The sequence below is a fragment of the Trachymyrmex cornetzi genome, unplaced genomic scaffold, assembly GCF_001594075.2.
Source record: "Trachymyrmex cornetzi isolate Tcor2-1 unplaced genomic scaffold, Tcor1.1 scaffold21, whole genome shotgun sequence".
In the NCBI taxonomy this organism is placed as follows: Eukaryota; Metazoa; Arthropoda; class Insecta; order Hymenoptera; family Formicidae; genus Trachymyrmex; species Trachymyrmex cornetzi.
Window position 1 is genome coordinate 804,286 of NW_017296741.1, and position 27,303 is coordinate 831,588.

The window sequence follows — 27,303 nt, forward strand, 5'->3', positions numbered from 1 at the left end:
CGGCCAATCCGCTCGGCGCGACTCGGCGCGACTCGCGCCTACCGGGTTCCCGTAGGGGACCGTAGGGTGATTTCGGAGCCCCCGCGCACGTCATTCGTCGATTCGCCTCGGCCGGTGGCCGTCCTCGCCTTCGACCGTCGCCCGATGGAGGTTAGGAACGCCGACGTTCGTCCGCGCTTGGTGAACACTCCCCGGTGAACGATCCCGAGCGGGTGCGCGCGCTCACGAGAGAAGGAACAGTGTGCCCGACTTCTCGTGTTCACGTCTGTCAAACGGTATTCGTGCACGCGTGTGTACCCGCGTTCCATAAACGGATAAATAATGTCGAGCAGTGTGTGTCACCCGCCCCTGCCAGCACGAATGGAAGCGTTCACCACGAGGCTCTGCCTGCGTGCGGTTGATCAGTATGAGCGGCTTCTGCAGACCCACTTCAACAAGGTACGCGTCCAGGGGTCGAAGAGGGAGGAAGGGAAAAGAAGTCATTCATTTGTCCTTTCCCTGTGTCCCTTTCTCTCTCTCTCTTTCTCTTTCTCTCTTCATTGCGAGGGGATTCCCCGTTTGAGGATCAACGAAAATAAATTACTGACGAGACGACGTCGACGGAATTCGGAGTATGAGATTGATATGCGTGAACGGCGTGTACGCACGCAGCTGTGCTACATACTCTAGATTGGCGTAATCGACGATAACCGGAGCCCGGCCACGTCGTTTACAAAACACGCCCGGGCGTATTAAATTTCGTGATTGACTGATGACGCGAAGGACCGTCGGGACACGCCGCGCCGTCGAGCAATCAATCGAATAATTATTTGCTCGGTTTGCAACGGAAGATCATTGACCTGTTGTACATGCACCTCACTTATCACCGGGCCTACGTACACGATTTCATCTCGCTCGATGGGCGACCGTGTATCATACAGGGTGTCCCGAACGAAGATTGTACGTCGCGATAGCGCGCGCCGTTTGCTATCATAATCAAGAAGGCCAGTGAGACTTTGGAGGTCGATTGTGTTTCTTGAAATGAGGTGAAAATTACGAAAGTATAATGTCATTATTTATAATAAATTTGTATTGGCGCTTCTTCGTATATATATTTACTTGATTTTTTCAAGTAAATAGTCCTGTTTTTAATCTTAGTCTTCATTGTTTATAATCTCATTGTAATCAACATCTAGTGAATTTGCTCCTTTTTGTAATTTTTATCTCGTTTCAAGATACATAATCATTCCACCAATGTGAGATTAACTTTAATCTCGGATCGATTTACTTTTTATCTAATTCTAAGAAATTGCGAAAATCAGAAAAAGATAAGCAGCAAGTTAAATCGAGATTAAAGTTTATTTTACAAAGGTGAAACCGGAGCTTATGAGGTCTGTTCTTTTTAGCTGAACTCTTGCACGGTTCATCTTTTCTCATTTTTTTCCTAACATGGAGAGAAAAGAAGGAAAGCTCTGCAAGAAATTCAACTAAAAAGAACAGAGGCTTTATTCTCGAAAAATATCGTATATAAAAGTACTAGGAAGATTTATACACTGAAAAAAATAATGGATGAACAGCATTATTTTAGTTGAAAATAATTTTGTTAATTTAACAACGCCATTAATGAAACAAATAAGTTGTGCTCTTGTTTTAATAAAATTTTATTTGTTTCGTTAATATTATTGTTAAATCAATAAGATTATTTTCACAGTTAAAATATACATAACGTATATTTGCAGATATTTTCGTATGTGACATTTTTTGAGAATACAGATCCAGACTTACTGTAATACAAGTTATTCGCTATTAATTCGTCGATAACGAACAACAGCATCTAAGTGCTCGTAATTTATATTCTATTCCACGAACACGCATTTTCCTGGAACACAGTAGTGCGTATAAAATACAGTAAAATAAGATGAAAGAAAGGAGTGTCAGGAAAGGAAATGCCATTGTGGAAAAAAGGGATTGTAAACTAAACGAGTTCGAAGAAATCGTCTGCAAAATCCGATATTATTGGATCCTTGAGGATTCATTTTTTTGTTCGTGTCTCTCAAAACATTTCGAAGATTACTGATTTTCCAAAATTTATCAATCTTTGTTCTTTCTGTTCTTCATTTAGATTGATAAAATTCCTTTCCATAAAGAGATTTATTAAAACGTGAGGAATTTTTTTCTTTACAGACATACGTAATAAATCAAATAAGTATAAAATATGTAATAATATATAATAAATCGATAATGAGAATAGGAACATAATGACATATAATAAGCTATGAAAAGGTCATCTTTATTACCGTCATAGAACTACGCAATCTTGTGGTTTTATTAATGCTTTTGTTCATCCAACGTGACGAATAATAAAATATTTCTGCTAATAATAAAATATTTCTTCTCGAATTTAATTGAATTCTTGATAAACATTATTGCATAAAATTTATTTTTTTTTTTTTTCAAGACTAAAAAGAGAAAGAAACATTCGATACAGCCGGCACAACGGGAGGTCGTGCGAGCAATGACGTACATTGCACCTTCATTCTTTTGAAGCTTTCCAACTTTCTTCGCTTCACCTCACTTCCTCGGATCTTCCTCTGCTAATCCCCATTCCCAGATGGATCTCGCTTCGTCTCGCACGGTATCGCGAAAGGCGGATATCGACGATTAATCACGATGAAGCCTTGGTACGGGAATACGCGTGAAAAATAATGGTAGGTTTTCCTATTAATGACGCACGCGCGCATTGCCAACCAGCATACCTAGTCATCGCTGATGATATGTGGCGGCATTAATACACGTCCACGTGCCGCGATATCACTATTCGACGGAGAAAACAAGAAGAAAACGGAGGGAGGAATATTCATAGTTAAGTCAGGATGTTTCCTGACAAGCGAGCTTTGTTGTAAAAGTTCTTCGATCGACGGACTAATTTAACACGGAGAACGAAGATCGAGAGAGAACCGAACGATTTCTCCGACGGGGATGTCTACCGACGGAACGCATCGTGCCACGACCTCAGCCTGGCAGGTTGAAAGGGTTAAGCGTGCAACCTAGTTTGAACGAGAAATCGCTCGGCGATACCTAAGCCCGAGTCATACTATAATCTATAATATATGATTGGATAATTTCTTATCTTTAAATTTAGGTCCATAACTTTAAGGCTAATATTCGTAGTCAGTTCTTATATTTAAAACTGTCTCAAGCTATCACGAACTAATCAGAAACGGTATTTATAGTTTGTTCTTATTTTAAGACTGTCTTAGGTAATGTCTTAAGATGCCAATGCGCTCTCTGAGTGGTTCATGACATTTTAAGATTGTACTTAAGACAATATTAAACATAAGAATCGACTATGAATACCAGCCAAGAGGATTATTTTAAGATATTACTTAAGACAGTCTTAAAATAAAAACGGACTATGTATGAATACCTGCTCAAGAAGCCGTAAACTGTAAGAAATTAACCAATCACAGTCGATTTTTCTCATATTCGACCGTGATTATTTAATTTCTTATATTTTATGGCTTACAGCCTTTTAAAACAAGGAAAGTTGTAGACCTAAACTTAGGCTTAAAGCTTAAAGACACTTTATATTTTCATTGTAGACGCCGTTTAAAAGACGTCACCAAAAAGCATCTTTTAGATATCATCAAGACATCTTAAAAGCTGTCTACAATGAACATTATGTAGTGAGCCATGAACTGTATAATAAGAAATTGACCAATGATAGCCGATTATTTTCACATCTAAGTTCAACTCCCGGCCGAGATAATATTTTTCGCAATAAATAAATTTATTATTTATAGATTTTCAGCCCATTCGTGTTTGCCTGTTGAACATTAAAATTTTATTGTGAAATTATTTCAGTAATTTAGCTACGTTTTTAAGTTCGATAAAATTTCGACGCGCAGTTCAAAATGACTATAAATATGGTTTACATATAATCCTATCAATCATATTGAATTATTTAACCATCAAAAATCCAGCTTTGACCGTTATAGATCTTTAATTTCTATTTCTTATTGGTTGTATTTTCATATGTACGGTCTAATAAGATTCTTATTGATTATTTTTCTCAAATTCCACCATAATCAATGGATTTCTTACGGTTCAAGGCTTAAAATTCAAATTTTATACTTTAAAATCTCATTGTAGACGTTTAAGCGTAATTGTAAGTGGTAAGAATTGATCAACCACAGTCGAATATTCTGATATTCAATTATAATTGGTTAATTTTTGCATTTATAACTATACTTATGTAATTGTAGATTGAGCTTTATATTCCCATGTTTTATATGTGAGCTGTCTGGGTATGCATTGGAAATTGAGGGTTGCGAATTGGAAATTAGAATTCAGTCAATGAGAACCGGATTGAAATAAAAATTATCTGGCGGAATTCTATAATTTCCAATTTGCAATCCTTAATTTCAAGTGCAATCATGGTGTGACACGGGCTTTACGATTTCGCGGAGCGATATGCGGCTGCGAAACAGAGATCGCTCGAGGCGCGCGGTGACACAGTTTTAAGCGCGGATACACTTGTTACCGAGTCGCGCGCGGAGCAGCCACGGAGTTAAGTCGTGTATTTCGTCGTTGGCAATAATCCCGCTGTGGTAATTTAATAACGGGATTCGCGAGCGCTCGTAACAGCGCAGGTAACACGCGGGCGAATTCCGACGGGCGGATCGTCGCGGATGGCGGAGGCAGAATGCGACGGACGCCGAGCGGTGTATTTCATTAAAGCGTCGCGTTACTCGCGGCACCATTTAACTCGACTCTACATTCAGTCATAAAAGCCATTAGCGACGATTCGAGGCAGGATGAACGGGATATGAATTAAGCCGAATGCGTGTCCGACCGAACTTAACGGAGACTACTTAGCACGCGGCGTCGTTACGCACAATTAACATTCATTTGCGCTTGTTTTTCTTTCTAAAACGCAGGCGTAGCTAGCCGCGCCCGCCGTGTTTTTCCAGAGACGTATTTCTCGGTCAATTTCCTTTTTTCGCTACTTTACGACCCTGCGGGTTAATTTTTCCATTATAGGAAATTTATCGAACATTTTCGCGGCGTGGAAATATTGTAGCTTTGCAACGATTTAATTAGCAGCGTCTATAATGAGATTTTTAAGTATAAAACTTAAGTAAGCCGAAAAAAATTGATCAATCACAGTCGAATGTGAAAAGACTAATCGACTGTGATTTGTCAATTTCTTACGGTTTAAGGCTAAAAGTTTATAATTTACATCTTAAAAGCTCATTGTAGACGCCGAGTCTTTATCGTCGAGTCTAAACAATCTTAAGTTGTTTGCGATGTTTTACTTTACGGTAATCTACGATGTGCAAGATGCGATAAGATTATACATTTTAGTTGTAAATACATCAAGAAATCATACAAACACAGTTAAAATGGTATTAACAGTTATGATAGTTTATTTTGTATAGTGCTATACTTTTCGTTTGTTTCTGTTATCACAGCAAAAAGATTGATGATGTTAGCGGTAAAAAAATTCCTTTGTTTATTTAAATTATAACACTACGTTCCAGTCGACAACAACAAAAAGTACCATAACATCAATATTACAAATTCGCATTTAACAATGTAAATATAACATAATACAAATTAGAATCGCGGCTAAAGCAATATTTTTTGTAATAAATTATTAATAAGATTTAAGATTCTTATTAATATCTGCTTATTAATATTCTTATAAAGATACTTATTAGTATCAGAAATTATTAAATTGCTTATCAATTTAGAAAGTGGCATTACTATTCTGGTTTTGCTTATAATTGCGTTTCAAGATCGAAAAGGATTTCAGCACGCGGTTTGCAGAACGTGTATATAAATTCACATAGAAATATTTGAGCAACTAAGATCCGCTTTGACTGATAAGATTTCTCTTTTTTAATTAGATAACACATAGTGGTTACGCAACAGTTACCTTAATTGTTGAGTGCGGAATGTAACATCGATTGTTATGTTACTTTTAGTTGGTAAAAACTGGGGCTTATACAAGATACAAAGAGAAATCGATAAGAGAATCGGAATTAGAAAATAAGAAATCGGGAAAGACTAGGTTGATTCGAGTCTAACGAGATCATTGGTGCGTATTTTTTAATACTTTTATTAACGAGAGAAATTGGTGTTGCGAAAACATTTCAGTCCGGGCAACATATGTACATATATTTTGAAAGTGAACATTACTGTTATTTTCCGATTGACGCAGTATGACTTGTAGAATCTGCAAGCCGATGCTTTGACAGAAAAAAATTTCAATTACTATAATTTATGGTTATTTTTTTGGGACAACTATGTGTCTATAGTTGTTTTAACCGTGCAAACATAGTTAATGGTGCTATTAATAATAGTTTCACACACGCTGCTTGAAAATTATTAATTTTTTTGTTATCATTTTAAAAAATTATTATTTCCATATAAATAGTAAGTGAATTTTAAGAAAGTTGTATTCTATAATTGTGATCGCATTCACGGAATAAAAATGTTTACTTTATTTATCACGTATATTTTGATATTTTATTATATTAAATTTTAAAATTATCATAATCAACATAATTTATAGTACAATTCTTTCATTTATGACTATAATTGCACGGTAAAATAATTAGAAACTCCATTTTTATGGTTATTATTAAAATTGTGGTAGTAATAATCATAAAAATAGAGTTTCTCATTATTTCATCACGCAATTGTGTAAATTTGTCGAGATATAACACGAATTTAAAAAAAATGACTATAATTATTATAATCATTAAAATGGTTGAAATTATCATAAAACATGATTTAAATGACTATGTAATCATAGTTGTGTAAATCATTTTTTATAGTAATTTCAACCATTTTTATGATTATAATAACTGTAATTATAGTCATTTTCGGTTGCCAATTGTATTGATCGATAGAATTATGCATATAGTTATTATTATAGTCATAATTGTAATTATAGTAATATGTAATTATAGTTACAAATACCAAATAGTTTTTTTCTCAGTACGTTATATAACTGTCCATGTTAACAAAACAGTACAGGTGTTACTCGATAAGTTAATCACTGATTAAGTCAGTCGGAGAGGTTCGTCGAAGTTACCCTAAGGCCGTGAACGTCGTGTCGCGCATTAATGAATTAAATTATAAGAATTAATTTGTCATCGAGCCCCATGGAAAGAAAAGTCAAATCCACCGGGTGGTCTAAATTTAAAGCGAGTTCAGAAACAGTCGATACACATCCGCATCACCTCGTATATATTAAAAATTAAAGCCGGTATTCATAGTCGGATCTTATATTTAATACCGTCTTATGGTCTTAAGTATAGTTTTCAGATATCACGAACCAATCAGAGAGCCGTAATAACATCTTAAGACATTACTTAAGACAGTCTTAAAATAAGAACCGATTATGAATACCGGCCTAAAGAGCCTCGACATTTCGATCGTTTCTCTCTCCTCCCGCCCGGGGCGATATCGCGCACCGCGAACACGCTGGAATTGGCCCTGCGGCGACAAGTGGCACGATGCGGCTCGAATAAAAGTCATTGACGTCAATAGGTAGCGTGAGAGACGCGATTCGTATTTATGGAACGATTGCGCTTCGAGTTCTGGTTTTTTTCCTCCTCCCTCTCCCCCCTGCGCCCTCCTCCCGTGAGGCACGTAGTGGGGCAGGTGGTTTTTTCTGTCCGTCCTCTTTTTATTTTTTTATCGACACTGTAATGATATAAATTGCCATTTATGAATCTGTTTATACCCCAGCAACGATACGTTTTCGCTATTTATCAAGCGTTATTAATAAGTAATCGATTCGCCGTCATTCGCAGTCATAGACATGAGTTGCAAGCTGATAACGCAGGCCGATAATCGAGGCCAAAATCACGGTCGAGTTATGTGCGCGCGAACCTTGCCTCGGAAATTAAAATGAATGGTGTATCACGATATCGAATATTCACATTGAAAAGCACAGGGTAACGCGACTTAAGACGAATAATAATAAACAGCCTTCGCGCGCGCGCGCGCGCGCCGCCGACGACTTCAGAGTAAGGGGCGGAAGCACGGAGTCTTGCATAACGCATGAAAAAAAAACGAACCAAAGTTCTGCATTTTCTTTCTTTCCATGAAAAAACTCTAATCACGGAAAAAAAAGATTAGCTGCCACAACTAAACATTAGGTATGGCAGCTAAATTCAATAACATTATATGGATACTTAACGTTGTGTCTGCGAGATCTATGTATCGTCTGTGTATATGTATTTGTCTGCGAGGTCTTTGGTCTTGCTATTATGTTGATGTAGTGATCATTGTAGTAAACAATTTTTTGTGTAGCAGACAATTTGATAGCAAGTACAGTTTCATCAAACCATATTTAGCTGTGGTAGAGACTGTGTGGAATTTTCTTTTACACGGACATATCCGATAACTATGACAACTAATTTATGTTGCTAAATACAAATTGACTAACAGACATGCATATTTTGCTATCACGTCCTTATATTAGCTACAGTAGCAAATTCTTTGTATTAGTAAATTATAGCTAATGCAATTTCAGCTAATCATAATTAGCTGTGATCAGAAATATTTTTTTTCTATGATTAGTCGATATTCTTATGCCTCATGCGTTATGCAAGAATCCGTGCTCCTACCCCAACGAGATAACTCGGATCTTCTTATCGAAGAGTTCTTGATTTCCGCTTTAATGGCGAAATCGATCCGATCGGATGCGATCTCGTCGTATCGATTTCTTCAGTTCTGGACGACTGAAATTTCGAGGTGTCGCAGCCCATAACGTAACGCACTGTCTCGGTTGGATTAAATTCTTAGTAGGCCTCTCTCGTTGCAGCCCTCGAGCAAAGAGCAAACGCGATTGAGCAATCATGATTCGATGGGCAACAAGGATCACCGTCGACAGAAGGATGGGTCCAGTAGTGGCGGAAGTAGCGGAAATAGCAGCAGCAGCAACAGCACTTACAGCGCCTTCCGTCAATGGCGACGGAGCACCTCGTTGGGTTCTCATAGCAACCGATCCAGCAGTGCCGGCTCCAGATCGTCTAACTCAGTCACTAAATTACCAAACGATCCTGCCACCATGCGAAAATTGGAGCAATTCCCTATGGTCCTGTCCGACACGACGATGCCGGACGAGGATCTCTCTTTGAAATTCCTCGCCCTGGTACGTGTATTTATATTTATACTTTCTAAAGTCCTTGGAGTGGAATCTCACTGAAAATTGAACTAGTCTTGAAAAAGAGTGGCTCAATTTTCAGTCTTTAAGGCCGGTTCATAGTTAATTCTTATATTCAAGACCATCTTAAGTTCTGTCTTGAGGTGTCACGAACCAATCAGAGGGCCGCATTATCTTAAGACATTACTTAAGACGGTCTTGAAATAAGAATCGACTGTGAATATTAGTCTATGAGTGAGATTCCATTCTTTGGAGTAACCATTCATTCTAAAAGTTTTTTAGAGAGTACATAGCCGGTCTTTTAATCCCGCACGTTTTTCGAAAAATGATTCAATCGATTGCGTCATCTAATTATGTTCCAGAATGCTTTAGATCTGACGGCGCCGGCTAGCGACGTGCTCTTGAAAAACCGACTCAAGTCCTGGTTTCAATTATCGGGCCATCCGGACGGCTTTGCACCTGCCGGACCTGGCACTGTTTGGAAAAGACGGGCGGGCGGCGCTGAAAACACGGAACGCATCGTTTACGAGACTTTGAGCAAGGAGGAAGCGTTGCGGGATTGCATTCCAAGGTTTACTTGAAAATCTTTTCAATTTTTATCTAAGAAATAATAAAATGGACACCGCGAGACTCAACTATGGTTATACTTTGCAGATATTACCGGGAAGTTGAATACAAGGGCGACACGTTTATTGAGCTGCAGGATCTACTCTTCGGATTTAACGATCCGCATGTGATGGATATCAAGATGGGCACACGGACTTTCCTTGAATCCGAGGTATCCAAGACCACCGCTAGGTCGGACCTATATGAGAAGATGATTGCTGTCGATCCGAACGCGCCGACCCAGCTAGAACACGAGCAGCATGCCGTGACCAAATTACGGTATATGCAGTTTCGCGAGGAACAGAGCTCAACCTGTAGCCACGGTTTTCGTATTGAAGCGATGAAACTACCGGGTGCGCCGCCAATCACCGATCTCAAGAAGGTCAAGTCACATTCGGAGGTACTCGACATCATAAAACAATTCCTCGGCAACTGCGAGGACACTCGTCAAAAGCTCCTGACGCGTCTCGAGAACCTGCGAACCAAAATTGAGCAGTCAGAGTATTTTGAAACTCACGAGGTACGATACGATACATCAATTTTTGAACCTCTTCCAATTGTTGTATTATTTATTTTGTACATTTATTTATTTAAATGTATCATTTTATTTTTCAGGTAATCGGCAGTAGTATTTTCATGATCCACGACAGCGAAAAAGTGGGTGTTTGGGTAATAGATTTCGCAAAGACACGGGAGGTACCGAACGGACGGAAGCTCACACACAGACGTCCTTGGGAAGAAGGCAACCACGAAGAGGGTTTCTTGTACGGATTGGACAACTTAATTTTTGCCATAGAAGAAGTCCGTCTATCTCCATAAACATTTTTCGATGTTCGTGTGACAAAATTAAAAAACTCTTCTATGTTACAAAACATCGTTTACTCATATACATATAACGAGTGAAAAAGTATTCGTATTCCATCATTTATAAGTGATTTTTAATTAAATGTAAGTGCGCCAGTATCATCAAAGCATTGAAAAGTGGAGTATTATATAAGTGAATATACATATATAGACGCACACATATATTGTATATACATATATATAGTGTTTATATATATGTGTATATATAATATAATATATATATATATAAAGTGCCGAAAAGTGATATACTCGTTTCGCTCATTTTCGCGAACTTTCGGTATTATCGCAAGTTTTCGAAATGTTCATCGTCGTTATTTATGTCGCCGATATGTATATATATTTAACGTGGAAGACTGTTTTCTATTGCATTTCACGCTCATTTTTATAAGAAACGTATTTTCATACGAAACTTGCAACACATTACTCTGTGTACAAACGCGTAATGTACAAAAATAGCTTTTAAGATAGCGATAAGTAATCTAACGTGCTGACCTAGACGAAACTTATTTATGAGAAGTGCTTACGTCAAATAATAATGTTCTTACTTTTTTTTAAAGAGTACTTGTCTCGAATCGCTTCGTGTTTGAACACTTGTAGGAATAAATAAACAATCTTCGTATATACTTGTGTCCAGAGGTTGATTCGTTTTAGACACCACATTCACAAGCTCGAAAATCCTTGTATTTAGAATTTAGAAGAATCATATATAATTCTATAAGATTTGATAAATGGTTGGTAAACTGTTTAAAAAATCATAAATAATTCACGAATTTCACATTAAATATTTCTCGAAAACATATTTTGATCTTTAATTCTGTTTTCTAAAGAAACGTTTAAAAGATATAATGTCTTTGTATATAAATTCAGCGATTATTTAAGTGAGAATTTTGTAGAGATTCATTTTTTTATATGACACTTGTGTCTATTACTGAATATTACAATGAAATATCTTCAATTTTATTTCACGATTTACGACCACAAGTTTACCCTAATGCATTATAGAAATTTTGTTTATCATTTTTTCATGTTTTTACATGTAAATAAGGGACAGAAGATTTAAAAGTACAATTTTAATAACAACGTAAGAAATACATAAAGGAAAGATAGCGAAGCAACAAGTAGACGTTTATCAATCGAGTGTTATCACTCATTACTTTTTAGATTCATCACAACCTATTTCGAGATCGATAATCGGATACAAATCACGTGATTTACCTTATCAGACATTGTGTGATAAAAGCAGCAACATTTATAATCAAATTACATAGGTTCCAAAAGTTTTCGATCAAAGGATATAAAAAAGATGATAAAAATTAATTTTTCAACTATCATTATTTATCCAATCGTCCTTTATTTCAATTGTTTAGAATGGTGAATTAATTTCCTTATTAACAACAATAATGAATATCACCATATATAACGGGCGATTGAGAGCTGAAGAAAAACAGTTATTAAGTGCGTGTAAAAAATATATTTAAAAACTCTTACATTAACCTCGTAAGAGATTTAGTAAAATTTAAAATCATACGTTTCAGCTTCATTCAAGCCATCATCAGCAATGTTAGACAATAATAGTGATCATTACTCGCATCTTAAACGATTCAAGAGAGCAGCCGGAAAGGCCCCCTCAATTCCAAATTTTGAGAAGCATCCTTGTCCATTGACTGATTAGTCAAGTGAGAACAGCTGCAAACTTTGATCAATATAACGCAGAGGAAAAATATATCGAGAGAACTATCCCGTGAAAATGATTTTCAATTTTATACTCGTCACGGTTCTCTCGATATATTTTTCCACCTTTGCATTATGTTGATCAAAGTTTGCAGCTGTTCTCACTTGACTAATCAGTCAAAACGAAACGTACGATTTTGAATTTTACTAAATCTCTTGCGAGGTTGATGTAAGAGTTTTTAAATATATTTTTTATCGTTGTTACTATCTCGAGAGTTCAATCTTTATTTAATTGATTACTGTAATTTCCTTATATTTCACTGAAAAATATTTTGAATTTTTGTTCTTAAAATATAACTGTTTCAAGATTATTTCATCATTCATTCTACAATCTCGGCTCACAGTCAGTCTCAAATTATTATTTTTTATTTACAAATGTATATGGAAAAAAATGTACGCATTGAAATCGATGATGAATTCATGTTCATTTATCACTATTTTATATCCTTGGATGGGAAACTTTGGACTCGCTATATATGCGCATATCAGTCAAACGTCTTGCGCCGTCGTCGTCACGTTGTGTACGTATGTACGTACGTACAATCCACGCGTGTGTTGACAAGTGGACGGCCGAGCGCGCTTTTAAAAACAAACAACGCGAAACTCGGCGACCGTGCGGAGCGGAGCAGAGGTAGAACGGAGCAACGTTCCGCGCGTTCAGGTGCGTGTGCAAGCGCGTGGAACACGCGCGTGTATTGCCGGGTGTCGTTTTAACGCCCATACCTCAACCTCGACTCGGTCCTTTCGTTCGCGTCGTGTTCGGTCTTCGTGTGCCGCGAATCGTCTGTGACTGAGCGTTTCGCGCGATCGTACTCAGAGGATTTCGTGAATCTCCAAATAAACGGCCGTTATCGCCGTTATTGTTTCGTGCGATTTCCGTGAATCCTCACGCGTGAAATCGTCCGGCCGATTTTCTTGGGTGTCGACTCGTGAAAGGATCTTGACGTTCACGACCAAGGATTCTCCACGACAGGTGGAACGCGCTCGGCGATCGCGAATTTCTGATCGCGATTGGCGACATCGCGATATGGCGCAAGGACGAAGGATATTTCCGGCGAAATTGTCAATGGCGTCTTTCCAGGATCTGGAGGACGACTGGACTATGCTCTGCCACGACCTCAACAGCTGGACGCAAAATGGTGAGGCACAATGCGAGTGATGTTCCGTTAATCAGTACTTTGGACACTACAACGAGCCGAGTTGGTTCGTTAGACGTGGTGAAACTCGGTATTGAAGGCATTGTATACGAGAAGCTGTAGGTATTACAACATTCGTTACGAAAGCGGTTGTGCGATAGTACTTCGTGACATTTCGTGCTCTAACGAGACTGTCGACTATAGTAGATCGGTCCCGTATATCTATCCGACGTTCACGAAAACCCGTTCCGACCGTCTCCGAAACTCAATATCTCAGAGAGTACCGATAACGCGGTATTCTTGCTGCTTATACCGGTATTCAGTCTTAAGTAATGTCTTAGATCTAAGATGTTAACGGTTCTGTGATTGGCCTATGACATCTTACTGTACTTAAGACTTAAACTTAAATATATAAAAAATTGGCTATGAATGAGAGAGAGAGAGAGAGAGAGAGAGAGAAAATACCGCTCAATATTAATTACATCGAATTAAATATGTCAATCAGATAATTATGTAATTAATAATCATTATATAAATATTTATGTTGATAATGAAATTAAAATTTAATTCAATTATAATGAGGCTAAGAATAAAAATTGTTAACTAATGAAATAAAGACTGGAGAGCCAATCTGCACGTTTTTACTAACATAAATAATTTAATACCTCACATATGTAAACAGACTTTTCAATCTTTTAACGACAGATCATCTTCAGTATCATATTAAAAAATTTAAAATTATTGAACATAAATAACCAATATGTATGCATTTAACAGTTTAGTTAAAAGATATAAGAGAATTGTAAAACTTATTTAAAAAAGACTTTGCATTTGTACGCATGCAATTCACATTTTTCTAAAAATGAAACGATTATGCTTACATAACAAAATTGACGGCCAAATTGTTTATTGTTCAGATTTTTTTGGTGGATAACCTCGAATAAATTAATAATCTTCAAAGTAAGTTCTCAAATAAATGAATAGTCTTCAAAATAACATTAAATGAACCAAGATCTTTTCTTCGAATATCGCAAATGCATTGCACGTTATAATCAAAGAAAGATAAGCATCCAATGTGGATGTCTTTAAAATCGGTAATAACCGAAAAAAATGCTAAAAAAATATGCAATTGCATAATAAGCATGCGATATCTAATTATTCATCCTTATTGTTTGCCAATATTAAACAAAAATGAAAATATCACTATGTACATTGTAGCTACGTTCGGTTTGGACACTCACACGCTGAAAGTTTCATTTTATACTCCTGGGGCTCTATTCTTGAAAAGAACCGTATACGAAAATCTAGGAAAATACTATAGTATACGTAACATATACTGTAGCATTTCCCTAGACTTTCGTATAAGTTGCTTTTCAAGAATAGAGCCCCTGTAATAAGCAATAAAAGTAGAATAAAACTTACAATACGTAAACATTCAAACCGAAGGCATAAGGCTGGTATTCATAATCCGTTATTATTTAAACAAGCTTAAGTAATGTCTTAACTGCTAATATAGTTCTTATGACTGACTTATGACATCTTAAGACTGTACTTGAGACTATCTTAAATATAAAAACCGTCTATGAATCTCACCTATAAATACCAACTTATAGAGAGTCGCGTAACAGCGAGTCGTCGTAACGGGAAAAAAATCGAAGGAAGGCGGGAAGAAATATTTATCGGACGGATCGACCGTTAATGCCCGCCGGGGATTCGACGGAAACTTTCTTTTCGTTTAATAGAGAAAGATCATCACTAGCGGTGCGAAACTCTGCGACGCGGATGCATCACTTGTTGGAAAGGACCTCCAGCTGTTTATTCTTCGCGCAAACAAGATGCTGTGTATCGTATATGTGGGAAAGGACTTTGACTAGCGGAATCGCGCGCCGATCGAAGTCTTGTTTTTTTCTTTCATTACAAGCGCGTGTATAATCCGACGTAACGCCGTGCCATCGTGTGGACACGTCGCTCGATTACACACTTTCCTTGTTGAAAACTATGCCGGCATGTGCGGTTACATAAAGCGTGGCTTGCACGGTTTAAACACACCGCGATCCTCCCGCATCGGCGGGCGTTATTGTCAGGTAGCGCGCAAAAGTGAAAACGCTAATAAAAAATAAATCCCATTTAATATAAACTTTCGAATGACGTAAATAGCTGAATGATAGTGTAAAGTAAAAAGTTTGCTATTCTCGACAATTAAATAATTTTTATTTTTAGTAAAATAAAAGTCGTTTTAATTTAAAAAATAATTTTTATTTTTAATAAATTGTTATTTGTCAATTGAGTATTTTTTATTTAATTACTAATAAAGCAAAATAAAAAATATTTAATTGTTAAATAGTACTTTATATTATTAAAAATAAGAATTATTTTATATTTCTGAATCGTATATTCATAAAAATGAAAATGTTTAAATTATTATTTTGAAATAATAATTATTTTATACATTTATTTTCACAAATCCATAATTTATACGCTCAAGATAATGAAAAACTCTACCGTGGCATAACGGTAAAATGAGTACGAAACTCATTAAGAGCAAACAATTAAAATGTGTCGCCAGCGAGAGTTTGCGCTCGCGGGAATACTTCTGACATTCTGCAAACAATAAGCAAAATATTTCCGCGCGATCCACTTTTCCCTCGGAGGAGTCAGGTGACCTCGCAGGTGGAATTTGAATGACTCGCGACGCTTCAGCGAGTTTCCGCGCTGCGACTGTTATCGAGTTGCGTTACGCGTAATTGGCAGATCGCGAATGACAGGCATGACAGCGATCGACTCGCTCGCAGCTTTCCTTCGTTAACAAGAGCTTCGCCTCGTTTCGAGGATTCATCGAGATCCATCGATACTTTCCCGTCAATCGGCGCTGTTTTTCGCGAGTCGCAATTTCCCAGATTATAACTCTAATTCCCATTTCCACAAATATAGATTAACTTTAATCTCGGTTCAATTTACTCTTCATCTTTTTCTAGTTCTGCAAATTAGAAAAAGATGAAGAGTAAGTTGAACCGAGATTAAAGTTAATCTACGTCGATTGAAATGAGCATAAAAGTGTTCAGAGGTTTGACAACCGTCGTCCTACTTTATAGAAATTTGATTACTCGAAATAAATGATTAATTGGCCAATACTGGTGTTAAATTTCTCCAGAGGCTATCCCATGATTTCCTCGATAAAATCAATACTTCTGTTCGGATGAACGAATAAAAACAAACATACATGGACATGTCTTGTCTGGAAAGTCTCGCGAGGAAACATCGCGAACTTTCGCGATTGTAACCCCGAGGCTCGAGATCGAATTATTCTTCCTTGAAACGGAGAACTTGAGATTTTTTACCATTACTCACTTCATTATATAAATTATAAATTAATTGTAGCGGTTAAAGTTGAATAATGTGAAAAAATTATTAATCGGAGTCTTGTCAAAGTCGTTCTATACATAAAATCGATGACTATAGATAACTTTAATTATTATATGTGTACGCAATAATTAGAGTTATCTACAGTTATCGATTTTATTTATAGAGTGACTTCCATAAAACTCTGATTAATAATGTTTTACTATTGCTCACTTCAACCGCTAGAATTTATAAAATGATTCTAATCAAACTCCAATTGACTTTAATTGTTAAGTAACATTTTTATAATATTTTATTAGCATATGGTTTTGATTAGATTAGAGACAATAAATTATACAATGAAAAAAATTGTTACAATTAGTTCCAGCCGGTTGAATTAAATATCTTTCTATGAGTAATTTCTCCTAATCTAATCAAACAAACACTTAATAATTTTATCCACGTTAGCAAAATGCTAAGAAAATGTTAGTCAACAAATTAATCTTCAATTAAGTCAATTGGAGTTTGCCCGAAGTCACTTCATAAGTCGCAGCGATTAAAGTGAGTAACGATAAAAGACTATTAATCAAAGCCTGACCAAAGTCGCATTAGATAAACCATAACAACTTTATCACATACATATAGAGACTAACTTATATAGATCGGATAACTACAAATAGTATGAATAAAAAAATGTAAGACTTCAGCAAAGTTGCCTTACCTGAAGTATAAAAAACACGATAATCAGAGCACAAGGTTGCTAGATCCTATAAAGCCACAAAAAAAAATACGCAATGAGCAGAGCGCAAAAAAATATATAGATTATAGAATAGAACGTGAACGAGGTGGAGCGTAAACAGAACGTAAATAAAGTACATGTAAGATGCTGGATGAGTCTACAAAAAGCAAAATTCAATAAAACAAGTAGATCGTGTAGCTTCTACTCTCGTTGTCGTGCACACACCGCACAATCAGTGGTTGATCAAGGATGCTCCAGATGATGCACGTGAGAGCAGATCATTGCGTTCGATAGATACACGTGAGTGTTCAACACGGGACGACACAACGACAACAGAAACGTTACGGTATCGGATCGCAACGGGTCGTTAGGTAGCCAACTCCGCTAAAACGATTAGTCTCGCATACCGATCGAAAAGAGCGGCATGAGAAAAAATACCTGGACGCAGCCGCACGCGCGCGGCCATCAGTTGCGATTGCGATAACGGTGAAACAGAATGATGGTTTTCTCCGGGCAAATTGAAAGCTTTCCAGAACGCGTGCCGATTCTCCTGTGGATTCTCCCGCGGAAAGAAAGAGGGAAAAGATATTTACTGTTAAACTCATAATGTCAAATTATACTCAATTGGAATTATATTTAATCATTTAAGCAGGTCCCCGGCAAACACAGAATAAAATTGCAATATCGCTGCAATATTGCAATTATATTCTGTGTTTACTGGATTCTATCTAATATGTCATTAATTTGACTAAAATTTAATTTAAGAAAATATATTAAATTTGACTCAAATTTAGTTTATTACTTAATGAATGCATATGTTAATATGGCTTACTTTGAAACTAACCACATCAGAAATGGATTAATTTACATTTTGATGAAAGTTAAAAATCCGTCTTTTACTGTAAAGGACAGTTTTTTATTTCTAACATAGCTGTCTTTTAGTTTTTTTTTCAAAACTCGTTTTCGTTCTTTATTTTAGTAATATATATATTACTGGAAAATTCTTCCTAATTGTTATTCCAATATCTAATGCTCACACTAATGAGCGAAACAACCGACAAATTTAATTTTATACAGGAACAATATTAGCCCAAGCAGAACAACAAACTTACAATAACATCAAAATGACATTAAAATGATTGATTATGTGAATGATTAAAAAATAACTTGTAATAATCACAAGTTTGCAGCTATATTGACGTCACTTTAATGTTACGATGACTTGTGCTTTTCTTGGAAGTTATTTCAGATATACTGTGCAAGAAAATTGAAGAAATTAATGCGCAGACTTCTGACAGTTACAGACGAGCCTAGAAATAAAGTCCTATCATTTTCAGATTTGTCCTTTACTTTTTCTAAAAAAAAAAAAAAAATAATCATCGTACCGAATACCGATCTCAGCCATAAGAGGTCGTCGACAGGTAAGATGAGCGACACTCTCGGGTAAAAGTTCTCGCGGCTCGCGTGGATAGGCCGGATCAAGATCGCCGATGATGGTGATGATGGCAACGTGAAATCGCCGCAATCGTTTTCTAACCGCAGAGAACGGAAGACCGACTTTTCCGCGACTCTCGCCGTGCAATGGAATCGCACGTAAGACGTAATTCACTTACGACGTGGGAAAAAAGCTCCGCAAGATGAAATGGAAACGCGAATGACCCTTCGCTTCGAGGCTATCGGAAACTAATCGAGAATGTATTCGTTCCGTCAAATTGAAACGAGCTATTCTCCTTAATCGAGTATCTATACACCGACATCTCTACGCGCTCGAAGGAGGCGTGTAATTTCGGGGATTGATCAAGTGGATTCTCATAAGCGGAATTTCATTGTGCTCCCTTCGTCTATCGCAATCCTAAATTGTCTATCGATCCTGAGAACGCGGTGATCGGTAAGAGGAATTGGCTCCGCTACGCGACGCGGTATCAGGAATAGTAATTTCTTCTAATAGCAGGAAGCGCGGTATCGTTCCCGTATCTTCACTGGAGAAGAGAGGTCCACGTCTCCAGCGAAGGCAAGGAGGACCGGCGAGGAATCCCGACAGAATCGCGAAAGTCCGGGGTACGCTTCACCGGCCAGAAGCATATTCCCGGTATTGTCCATCGGTCCTGATTATATATCATTAATACGGCATATCGCAAGAGATAAGGCGGGACGCGTTTACCGATAATTAGGAGATACTCAAACCTTGGGTCTTTCTGCAAGTCGATACCCCTTATGCGCTATACGTTACATTGTAGACATTATTATTGCGAACGTGCAATCTCCTCTGGGGAACCGGCGAGCGGGTAAACATTGGTTACGGTGCCTTCGGCTTCCCGCCCAACCGTGGAAAACGAAACGAATCCGTGAGATACTGCTCTTATCGGTGATGATTGGACACCTGCTCGCTCGTGCTTGCTCGTGCTTGTTCGACCGGAAGCGCGAGAACACCTCGTGGTATCTTGGTGAAATTAGGCTAAGATAATAATTTGGACTTTCGACGTGGAGTCGGTGAGCGGTGATAGGTAGGTGACCACGCCAATTATTGCTGATCGTCTTACCAAGGCTGACCGTAATTAAACGAGTCCACCTTCCTGCCTTGGTCAGTGGCACGATTGCCACTTTTCAACTGGTGTTCCATTGAAGCTGCGTTAGACTATCCTCTTATTGGAGATCCCACCATTCTGTCAGATATCGATTGCCACTATCAAAATTGTTACTTTCTTAGTGATACTTTCTGTAAAAAAGGCCAAAAGGTCATCAGATCTGATCCTTCTGCTGAAGATTTCTTTTCCAAACTGAAAAATCGACATGCGTATTTACTCTCTAAATTCTTTGAAATAAAATCTCACTCTAAAGAGTTAAAATGAAATCAGTGTCGAAAAAGAAAGTATCAATTTTCAGTCTTTAAGAGTGAGATTTTACTCTTCAGACAATTTTCAAATCTTTTAAGTTTCGAAATTCAAATGTCGAAGTCTTTTTCGAAGCAAATCGCCAGTTCTAGTCATAAAACCGTAGATGTGACGACCGTAAAGATGGCCGGTACTCATGGAAGATAGTCTCAAGATAAAAAGAGGAAGAAAATCAGGACCGCTTTTCTCAGCGGAAAAATCGCATCCGATGGGAAGCGTGCCAGTGAAGATAGATAGCGTCGCGATTTTTAATGACGGAGATATAAATATACATTACGTTACTTTGACACCACGCATCGGTCTCTGGCGGGAGCCGGTTTTCATATAGAGAAACAATTAATTACTATCCGCCTAGCGCGAATCGAAGTTCTTCGCGTTAATGGATCCACGACAGGTTTTTCGAACATGCATCGGGCACACGAGATGACAACCGCTAGTTATTCGCATGCCATGCGGTTAATCATCAGATATAGCCTGCGATAACACGTGGGTTATCTTATTAAATGAATTACTAAGTGGGCCTTGCACGACCATATACCGTTAAACGCGTAAAATTATCTATGCGCCGCTTATGACCTGACGGTTCTTATCGGGTTGGAAAGTCAATTTTTCGTCGCGTACGGAAGTCACGCATATCCGTTTATCAGGTGTTGACGCGCACTTTCAAAAGATAGATCGAAACATATATCACAAACGTATCTTTATAGATGCTTTCCATTTAGTGATACAGATCGATACACTGAGAAAAAAATATATTCAATTTTAATAAATATTTAGTTTAATACCGCCAACTAAACATTTACCTATCATAAATAAATATTTGTTCAGTAAAAAGAATGATGTTAAATCAAATTAATGTTTCTTGTATCAAATAAATATATCTTTATATTTAATAAATATAATATTTAATTGGCAATATTCAACTAAATATTTATTAAAATTGACTATATTTTTTCTCAGTGCACAAATCTCTTTTCTTGATGTTCGAGAAATAACAATCGAGGGGGGAACCACTATATCTAAAATATTGTTCCACAGATTACATGATTTCATATGATTTCATCTGATTACAAATAATTTTTTTCATTACATATGAAGTCATTTGGTATAATGTAAATATACTGTAATGTAATGTAAAATATACGATTTTATTTAATATTATGCAATGATTTCTCGTGCTTGCATATGTACAATTATCGGATTATACATAGAGATTTCATATGAATTTTATAATGATCATTTCGAGGACTTTGTTCTATGATTACATTAAGTGGTTACCCCCTCGATAACAATACAAATAGCGATTTCAGTTGGACACACCCAGTGCGCATCGGTACACATTAAAGCTATAATTGTACACAGATTGATGTAAAGATATGTGTTTACTATGGATGTTTTCCAATTGCTTAACACATCTTAACATAAACGTACACAGGAGTGCACAAAGTGTAACATTGTGTATGATTCAATTGGAACAGAATGTGTGCGCTGTGCACGGTTGAGATCCGTTTCGGATAGAGTTAGATTAAATGTAGCTTTTTCTGCCTGTATTAATCAAAAAAAAAGTAAAAATGCCAGCCACTCAACGTCTTTCAACCTCATTTATAGCCGCCGCAGTTAGTAAGTAATTGTCACTAGAAAATGCAAGCTTAGGATGGGATTTCATTTGTGCGTTTTTGTCGTACGACAAATGTGTGCAGGATAGAGAGGTCCTCGGATCTCTCTATCTTATAGCCAATCAACAGGCTTGAAAAATTTATCGTACGACAAAAACGCACAAATGAAATCCCACCCTTACACAGCCCTCGACTGAGTACAGATGTGTAGCGTTGTGTCGACGATAACGGAATTGGAACGCAATTTGTGTCGCACGAAAGTGTCTAGAGATATTGCAATTGGAAAGCACCCTATAAATAGAAACGGAAAAAATTGCGAAATCCTCAATACACTTTACTGAGCTGTTAAATAAAATATGTGTTTTATAATTTGAAATATTTGCATTTTAATTTACACTCAATGTAATCAGTGTACGACTGCAGCTTTAATGCACCTGTGCGCATTAATGCATTGAAAAATTCTAAATTTTAATAAATATTTATTTAAACAGTTCTAAGTAAATATTTACTAAATATATAAAACATATATTTATTTGGTACAAAGACTATTAATTCGACTCAACTGTCATCTTTTTGTTCAGTAAATGTTTACTTATTGTTAGTATTATTCAAAGAAATATGTATTAAGATTTAGTAAACTTTTTTCAATGTGCGGATCCAACCGAATTTGCTAAAAGACAGAACAACACTTACGTCGTCTAATATCATTAAATGGAAAGTATCCCAATGACTATCCTAAAATCGTAATTAAATCGTAAAAAAGGGCGACGTGGCAGGATTAGATCGAAGCGTCTGGCACGCACTAAGATGTTAATCCCGTTCGGCATATATAACGGGATAGATGAATTATTCCTGAGTACTATCTGAGACGGATATGCTCGCGTATGCATGAACGCACACGTAGAATGCGTCGATGTCAATGCGTAATGAATGCCACCAGACTAGAAACGCGAACGGCTGTCGAAGTTGTGATGAAAACTGTCGATTTGTTAAGTCATTCCCTCGCACGCCTCGGTATCGGAAATTCTCTAACTCGTCTCGCACTGCATTTAAATCTAAAAGTAAGAACACGTTACAAATACGGAGAAAAATTTTCTGATTGTATCAAAAAGAAGTATGATCTAAATAGAACGAATGCTGATCATACCTGATATCTTTCTGATCATATTGATATATAGATCAGAATTGTGGTTATCATAATTGAATTTCTGATTATCTCGAATAGAATGTTTGATACATTTATAGTCTATAAACGTCTGATTTGTATATATATATCTTTCTGGTTGAATCTACCAGACTTTCAATTAGTGCAACAAGACTTTCCAATATAGGAAAATATTATAGATTATAATAACGAATTCGATTGAACGCACTCAGTGCGCATTGGTGCACATTAAAACCGCCGTACACAAAATGACGTAAAGATATGTGTTTGATATAAATATAGAAATCGATTAAATTGTGAAATTTTCAATACACTTTATTATTCTGTTAGATGAAATATGTATTATATAATTCGAAATATTTGCATTTCACTTTTCCCGTCAGATTAAATCAATGTACAATGGCTTTTATGTACACCAGTGCGCAATAATGCATCCAACCGAATTTGCTACAAGATAAATATAAAACTGATATAATATAAAGACGCAATAATGTATAATATAATAGAAAAAAAAAAAAAAATATACACTGAAAAAAAAATTTAATAATCTTAATACACATTTCTTTGAATAGTACTAATTAAACATAAACTTATAGTAAATAAATATTTACTCAATAAATAAATAATAATTAATTTAATTAAATCAAATTAATAATTTTTTTTATGGTTTTCATTCAAATAAATATATGTTTATATTTAGTAAATATTTTACTTAGAAATAAACTTATTGAAATTTAATATTTTTTTCAGTGTAAAGATATTCAATCAGGAAAGATCGTAATGTGAGCAATGATAGTACATATATATACTGATCACGCAGTACAATATTAAAAAGCAACGAAGAGTCTTCGAAGCTAGGTTTCACACTCTCGTTATTTTACACCGCAGTCGTAATACTAGTAGCAGCGATATGTTATTACGCAATACAACATTAGCTACAACAGCGTGAGAGAGCTGTTGGGACGGAGACCAGCATAAATCACACAACGCGTGCGATGTACGGCGTTTATTGCGCGTCCCGTGAAGCGTCGTGAACAGTAATGATAACCAGGACTTTCTCTAATATCCGATCATATTTCTCTACGCATTACACGAGTCAGTTAAAGCGTTACGGAACAAATAATTTCGCGGCGTCGACAAACTTGCGCGTGACGCGTAACGCGAATTTATGCCGTCGCCGTTATAATTGCGCCAACGATGAAATAATAAACAAACCGGCGTGCGTAACGTCCATTTACATTTTTACCTCGTTCCGCGCTTCAGAGACGAAGACGGACGTTTTTCCATTGCGCGTCGCAACGCCGCGATTTCGCCGCGCGATCCTTGACGGGAGAGAGGTAAATGCTTTATACGAATAACCTACACGCTTCTTTGGAATTTGTGCGTTATTAGAGGTTCTTAAGTACTGGCAAATTTACATACGCGTACTCAGATAATATAAAATCTAAAATCGGGATGTAAGACGTCTTTTACGCTTTAAATATATGATATGGCTATACTGAAAGAAAAAAATATCTTGATATAAAAAAATTTTACTTAACAAGAAAGTTTATTTATTCGGTGAATTCTATCTGATTTTTTGTTTCAAGATATTCTTTTTCGCAATGTATGTGGATTTAAATCATGCAGTATCTACATGTATAATTCTCATCGTGTGGTACTAATATTAACTTTTACACATGATTGGATTATACGTGTCCTGCGTATTTCTTTTCTTCGAAATACTAGGTATCTGTAATTAATTTAACATTTATATACAATTTTTCCAAATAACGAACACAACTTAACAAATACTTTCTAAAGATGTTACAGTAACATGTAAGATTCACTTAATATATAATTTTTGTATACTTGTAAAAGTAATGAAAATTAATTCAAGTCATGAATTCAAGTCATCGTAATATAATGAAGGTCCGGAAAATCATCGTGTATATTATGATTTTCTTTCCAAGGCCTTCAGTTTTTCCTTTCGATCTTTTGGCACAAAGTATCCAAAATTTTGAGGTAATCTGGTACAAAGTTTTTTATTATTATTTTATTATTTCTTATTATCTTTCTGTTATTATTTCTTTGATGTTTTATCCTATCCACTCTTATCTACTTAAATGCATAAGTTAAACTCGGCAGAAACTTCAAAAAATTTAAGTAATAGAATACTCGGACCGAAGCAAGAACATGTCCGCTCCGGCCGAGCTACCCACAGAGACTAATCTTACCGTGTGTAGTAACGATAAGAGTTAACATCAGCATGGTGTAAATTTAAAACCCTTATAACCACGAACGCCTGATATCGATGGCTTAAAAATATTATATTTGATATATAGTACAATAAATAAACGTTTCGGTCTAGAATCAGATCTTTTTCAGTATTACACTAATTAAACGTGATACGAATATAATACAATATAATTTAGATCTTAAAATTAGAGTCTTACATTTATAAATACTTTAAATTTATACTCGTATGGAACATTGTGTGTTTAAATGGAAAAATAATCACATCTATCAATGAAGCGGAATAAAACATCTGCTAGTAATGTATTAACGGATATCAGTAATATCTTAAATTATTTATAAGTGTGAGACTCTAATTTTAAGATCTAAATTATATTGTATTATATTCGTATCACGTTTAATTAGTGTAATACTGAAGAAGACCTGATTCAAGACCGAAACGTTTATTTATTGTACTATATCAAATATAATATTTTTAAGCAATCGATATCAGGCGTTCGCGGTTATATGTCTTTTTAATTACATTGTTTTATATTCGTACCATGTATCTAACCTATATTGTTTAAAATTGATGTTTATATCGACACCAACACGATGAGAATCATGTAGACTTTTCGTGGTGTTAAATTCACACCTATATTTTCTAAAGTGTAAACGTCTCGCTTTGAAGATATTTTTAAAGCCTTGTATCCACAGTTCTAAAAATCGTCTTGAGCCTCAAACGAAGAAGGAATTGATTAAATACGTTAGTCAATCGATCGAATTGTTCTCTCAAATGATTCAAGTAATTTGTATTCTTTCTCCGAAATCTCGGAGCGATTTCTAGTAGCGTGTACACAAGGTTTAAGATTAAAACCAAGGGATAAACCGCTAAGGGCATTGCGATGCACAGATTTAGGACATTGCTGGGCATTATTTAAGAGAATTGTGTATTATAATGAGCGGTATAAAGATATGCATTACTGAGCATTGTATATAGAGCGTTACTAGGACATTAATGGATATTACTATATAGATAGGAGTTTAGTAGGCATAAATATAGTTGAGTTATTTGGGCATTACTTGGGTATTACTGGACATTAGTAGGTATTGGTGTACACAATTTTGGTCAGCGGTTACCCTTTCACTAAGACTCGTGATTAATTAGCCTTCCCAAGAGTCGAAATTTTAGTCCTACTTTGAATCTCTTTCAACCTCAATTAAACCTTATAAACCTATTTTGATACTTCAACAATCAAATAAAATCTTTTTTAATATTACTTAATCTACAGCTTCTATTTAGAAAACTTCTTTTGAGCCTAAAAATAAGAAATTTTCAGATATAACTGCCATTTACAGACTCAAAGCGTAAGAGTTCAATTTTATTAGATTAGAATTTATTATAAATCTCTAGAATCTACATACGTCCTAATTATAAATCTTTAGAGTCTACGTCCTAAAACTTCTTAAGATTCAATTAGGTAGAAGTAAAATTTCGACTCGAGTTATGTGTGATGACGATTTTTATAGACTTTACATTGTCTAGGTAAATATTTCAAGGCGAAGGTAACCGCGGCCACTGGTGATCAGCGGGAGCTTGGTGTCTTCCGTCCAGCTCTTCCACCATATACATCAGCCGATCAGCGTAGCGATAATAACGCGCGATATAGCGCAGTCGCCGGCAGCGACGGCGACGGCGGCGGCGACTGTTATTGATCGCGCGTCATGCGCCGCCGTGTTTCACGGCAAACGGCGGTGCGGGACGCGGCGCAGACGCCGCAGACGTGAGACGCTCGCTATACGCCTGGACGCGACTCGGCCTGGCGGGGCAGTGCC

At 36.4% G+C, this 27,303-nt stretch overlaps 2 protein-coding genes and 1 long non-coding RNA gene across 6 annotated transcripts in view; 2 read left to right on the forward strand and 1 right to left on the reverse strand.

The window, feature by feature from the left end:
• The window catches only part of IP3K1 (inositol-trisphosphate 3-kinase-like protein), a 19,481-nt gene extending 8,691 nt beyond the window's left edge, over window positions 1-10,790 (forward strand). Inside the window, exons 1-5 of one of the 4 annotated variants that reach the window (XM_018505702.1) lie at window positions 7-438; window positions 8,825-9,154; window positions 9,529-9,737; window positions 9,821-10,292; window positions 10,388-10,790. In XM_018505702.1, coding sequence (XP_018361204.1) covers window positions 322-438; window positions 8,825-9,154; window positions 9,529-9,737; window positions 9,821-10,292; window positions 10,388-10,591 — 1,332 coding nt within the window. In that variant the 5' untranslated portion in view covers window positions 7-321 and the 3' untranslated portion in view covers window positions 10,592-10,790. Of the gene's footprint in view, window positions 1-6; window positions 439-2,669; window positions 2,688-8,808; window positions 9,155-9,528; window positions 9,738-9,820; window positions 10,293-10,387 lie in introns of those variants that run through there. The other 3 variants (XM_018505703.1, XM_018505705.1, XM_018505704.1) reach the window with 3 other exon arrangements.
• Window positions 10,791-11,473: 683 nt separating this feature from the next.
• On the reverse strand, window positions 11,474-22,342 carry LOC108759923 (uncharacterized). Its single transcript, XR_001940060.1, has 3 exons — window positions 22,271-22,342; window positions 21,886-21,887; window positions 11,474-11,485 (listed from the first exon to the last, which is right to left on the reverse strand). It is a non-coding gene; the product is annotated as an uncharacterized LOC108759923 (long non-coding RNA).
• The window catches only part of centrocortin (cerebellar degeneration-related protein 2-like), a 49,131-nt gene continuing 34,709 nt past the window's right edge, over window positions 12,882-27,303 (forward strand). Inside the window, exon 1 of the mRNA XM_018505636.1 lies at window positions 12,882-13,506. Coding sequence (XP_018361138.1) covers window positions 13,395-13,506 — 112 coding nt within the window. The 5' untranslated portion in view covers window positions 12,882-13,394. The remainder of the gene's footprint in view (window positions 13,507-27,303) is intronic.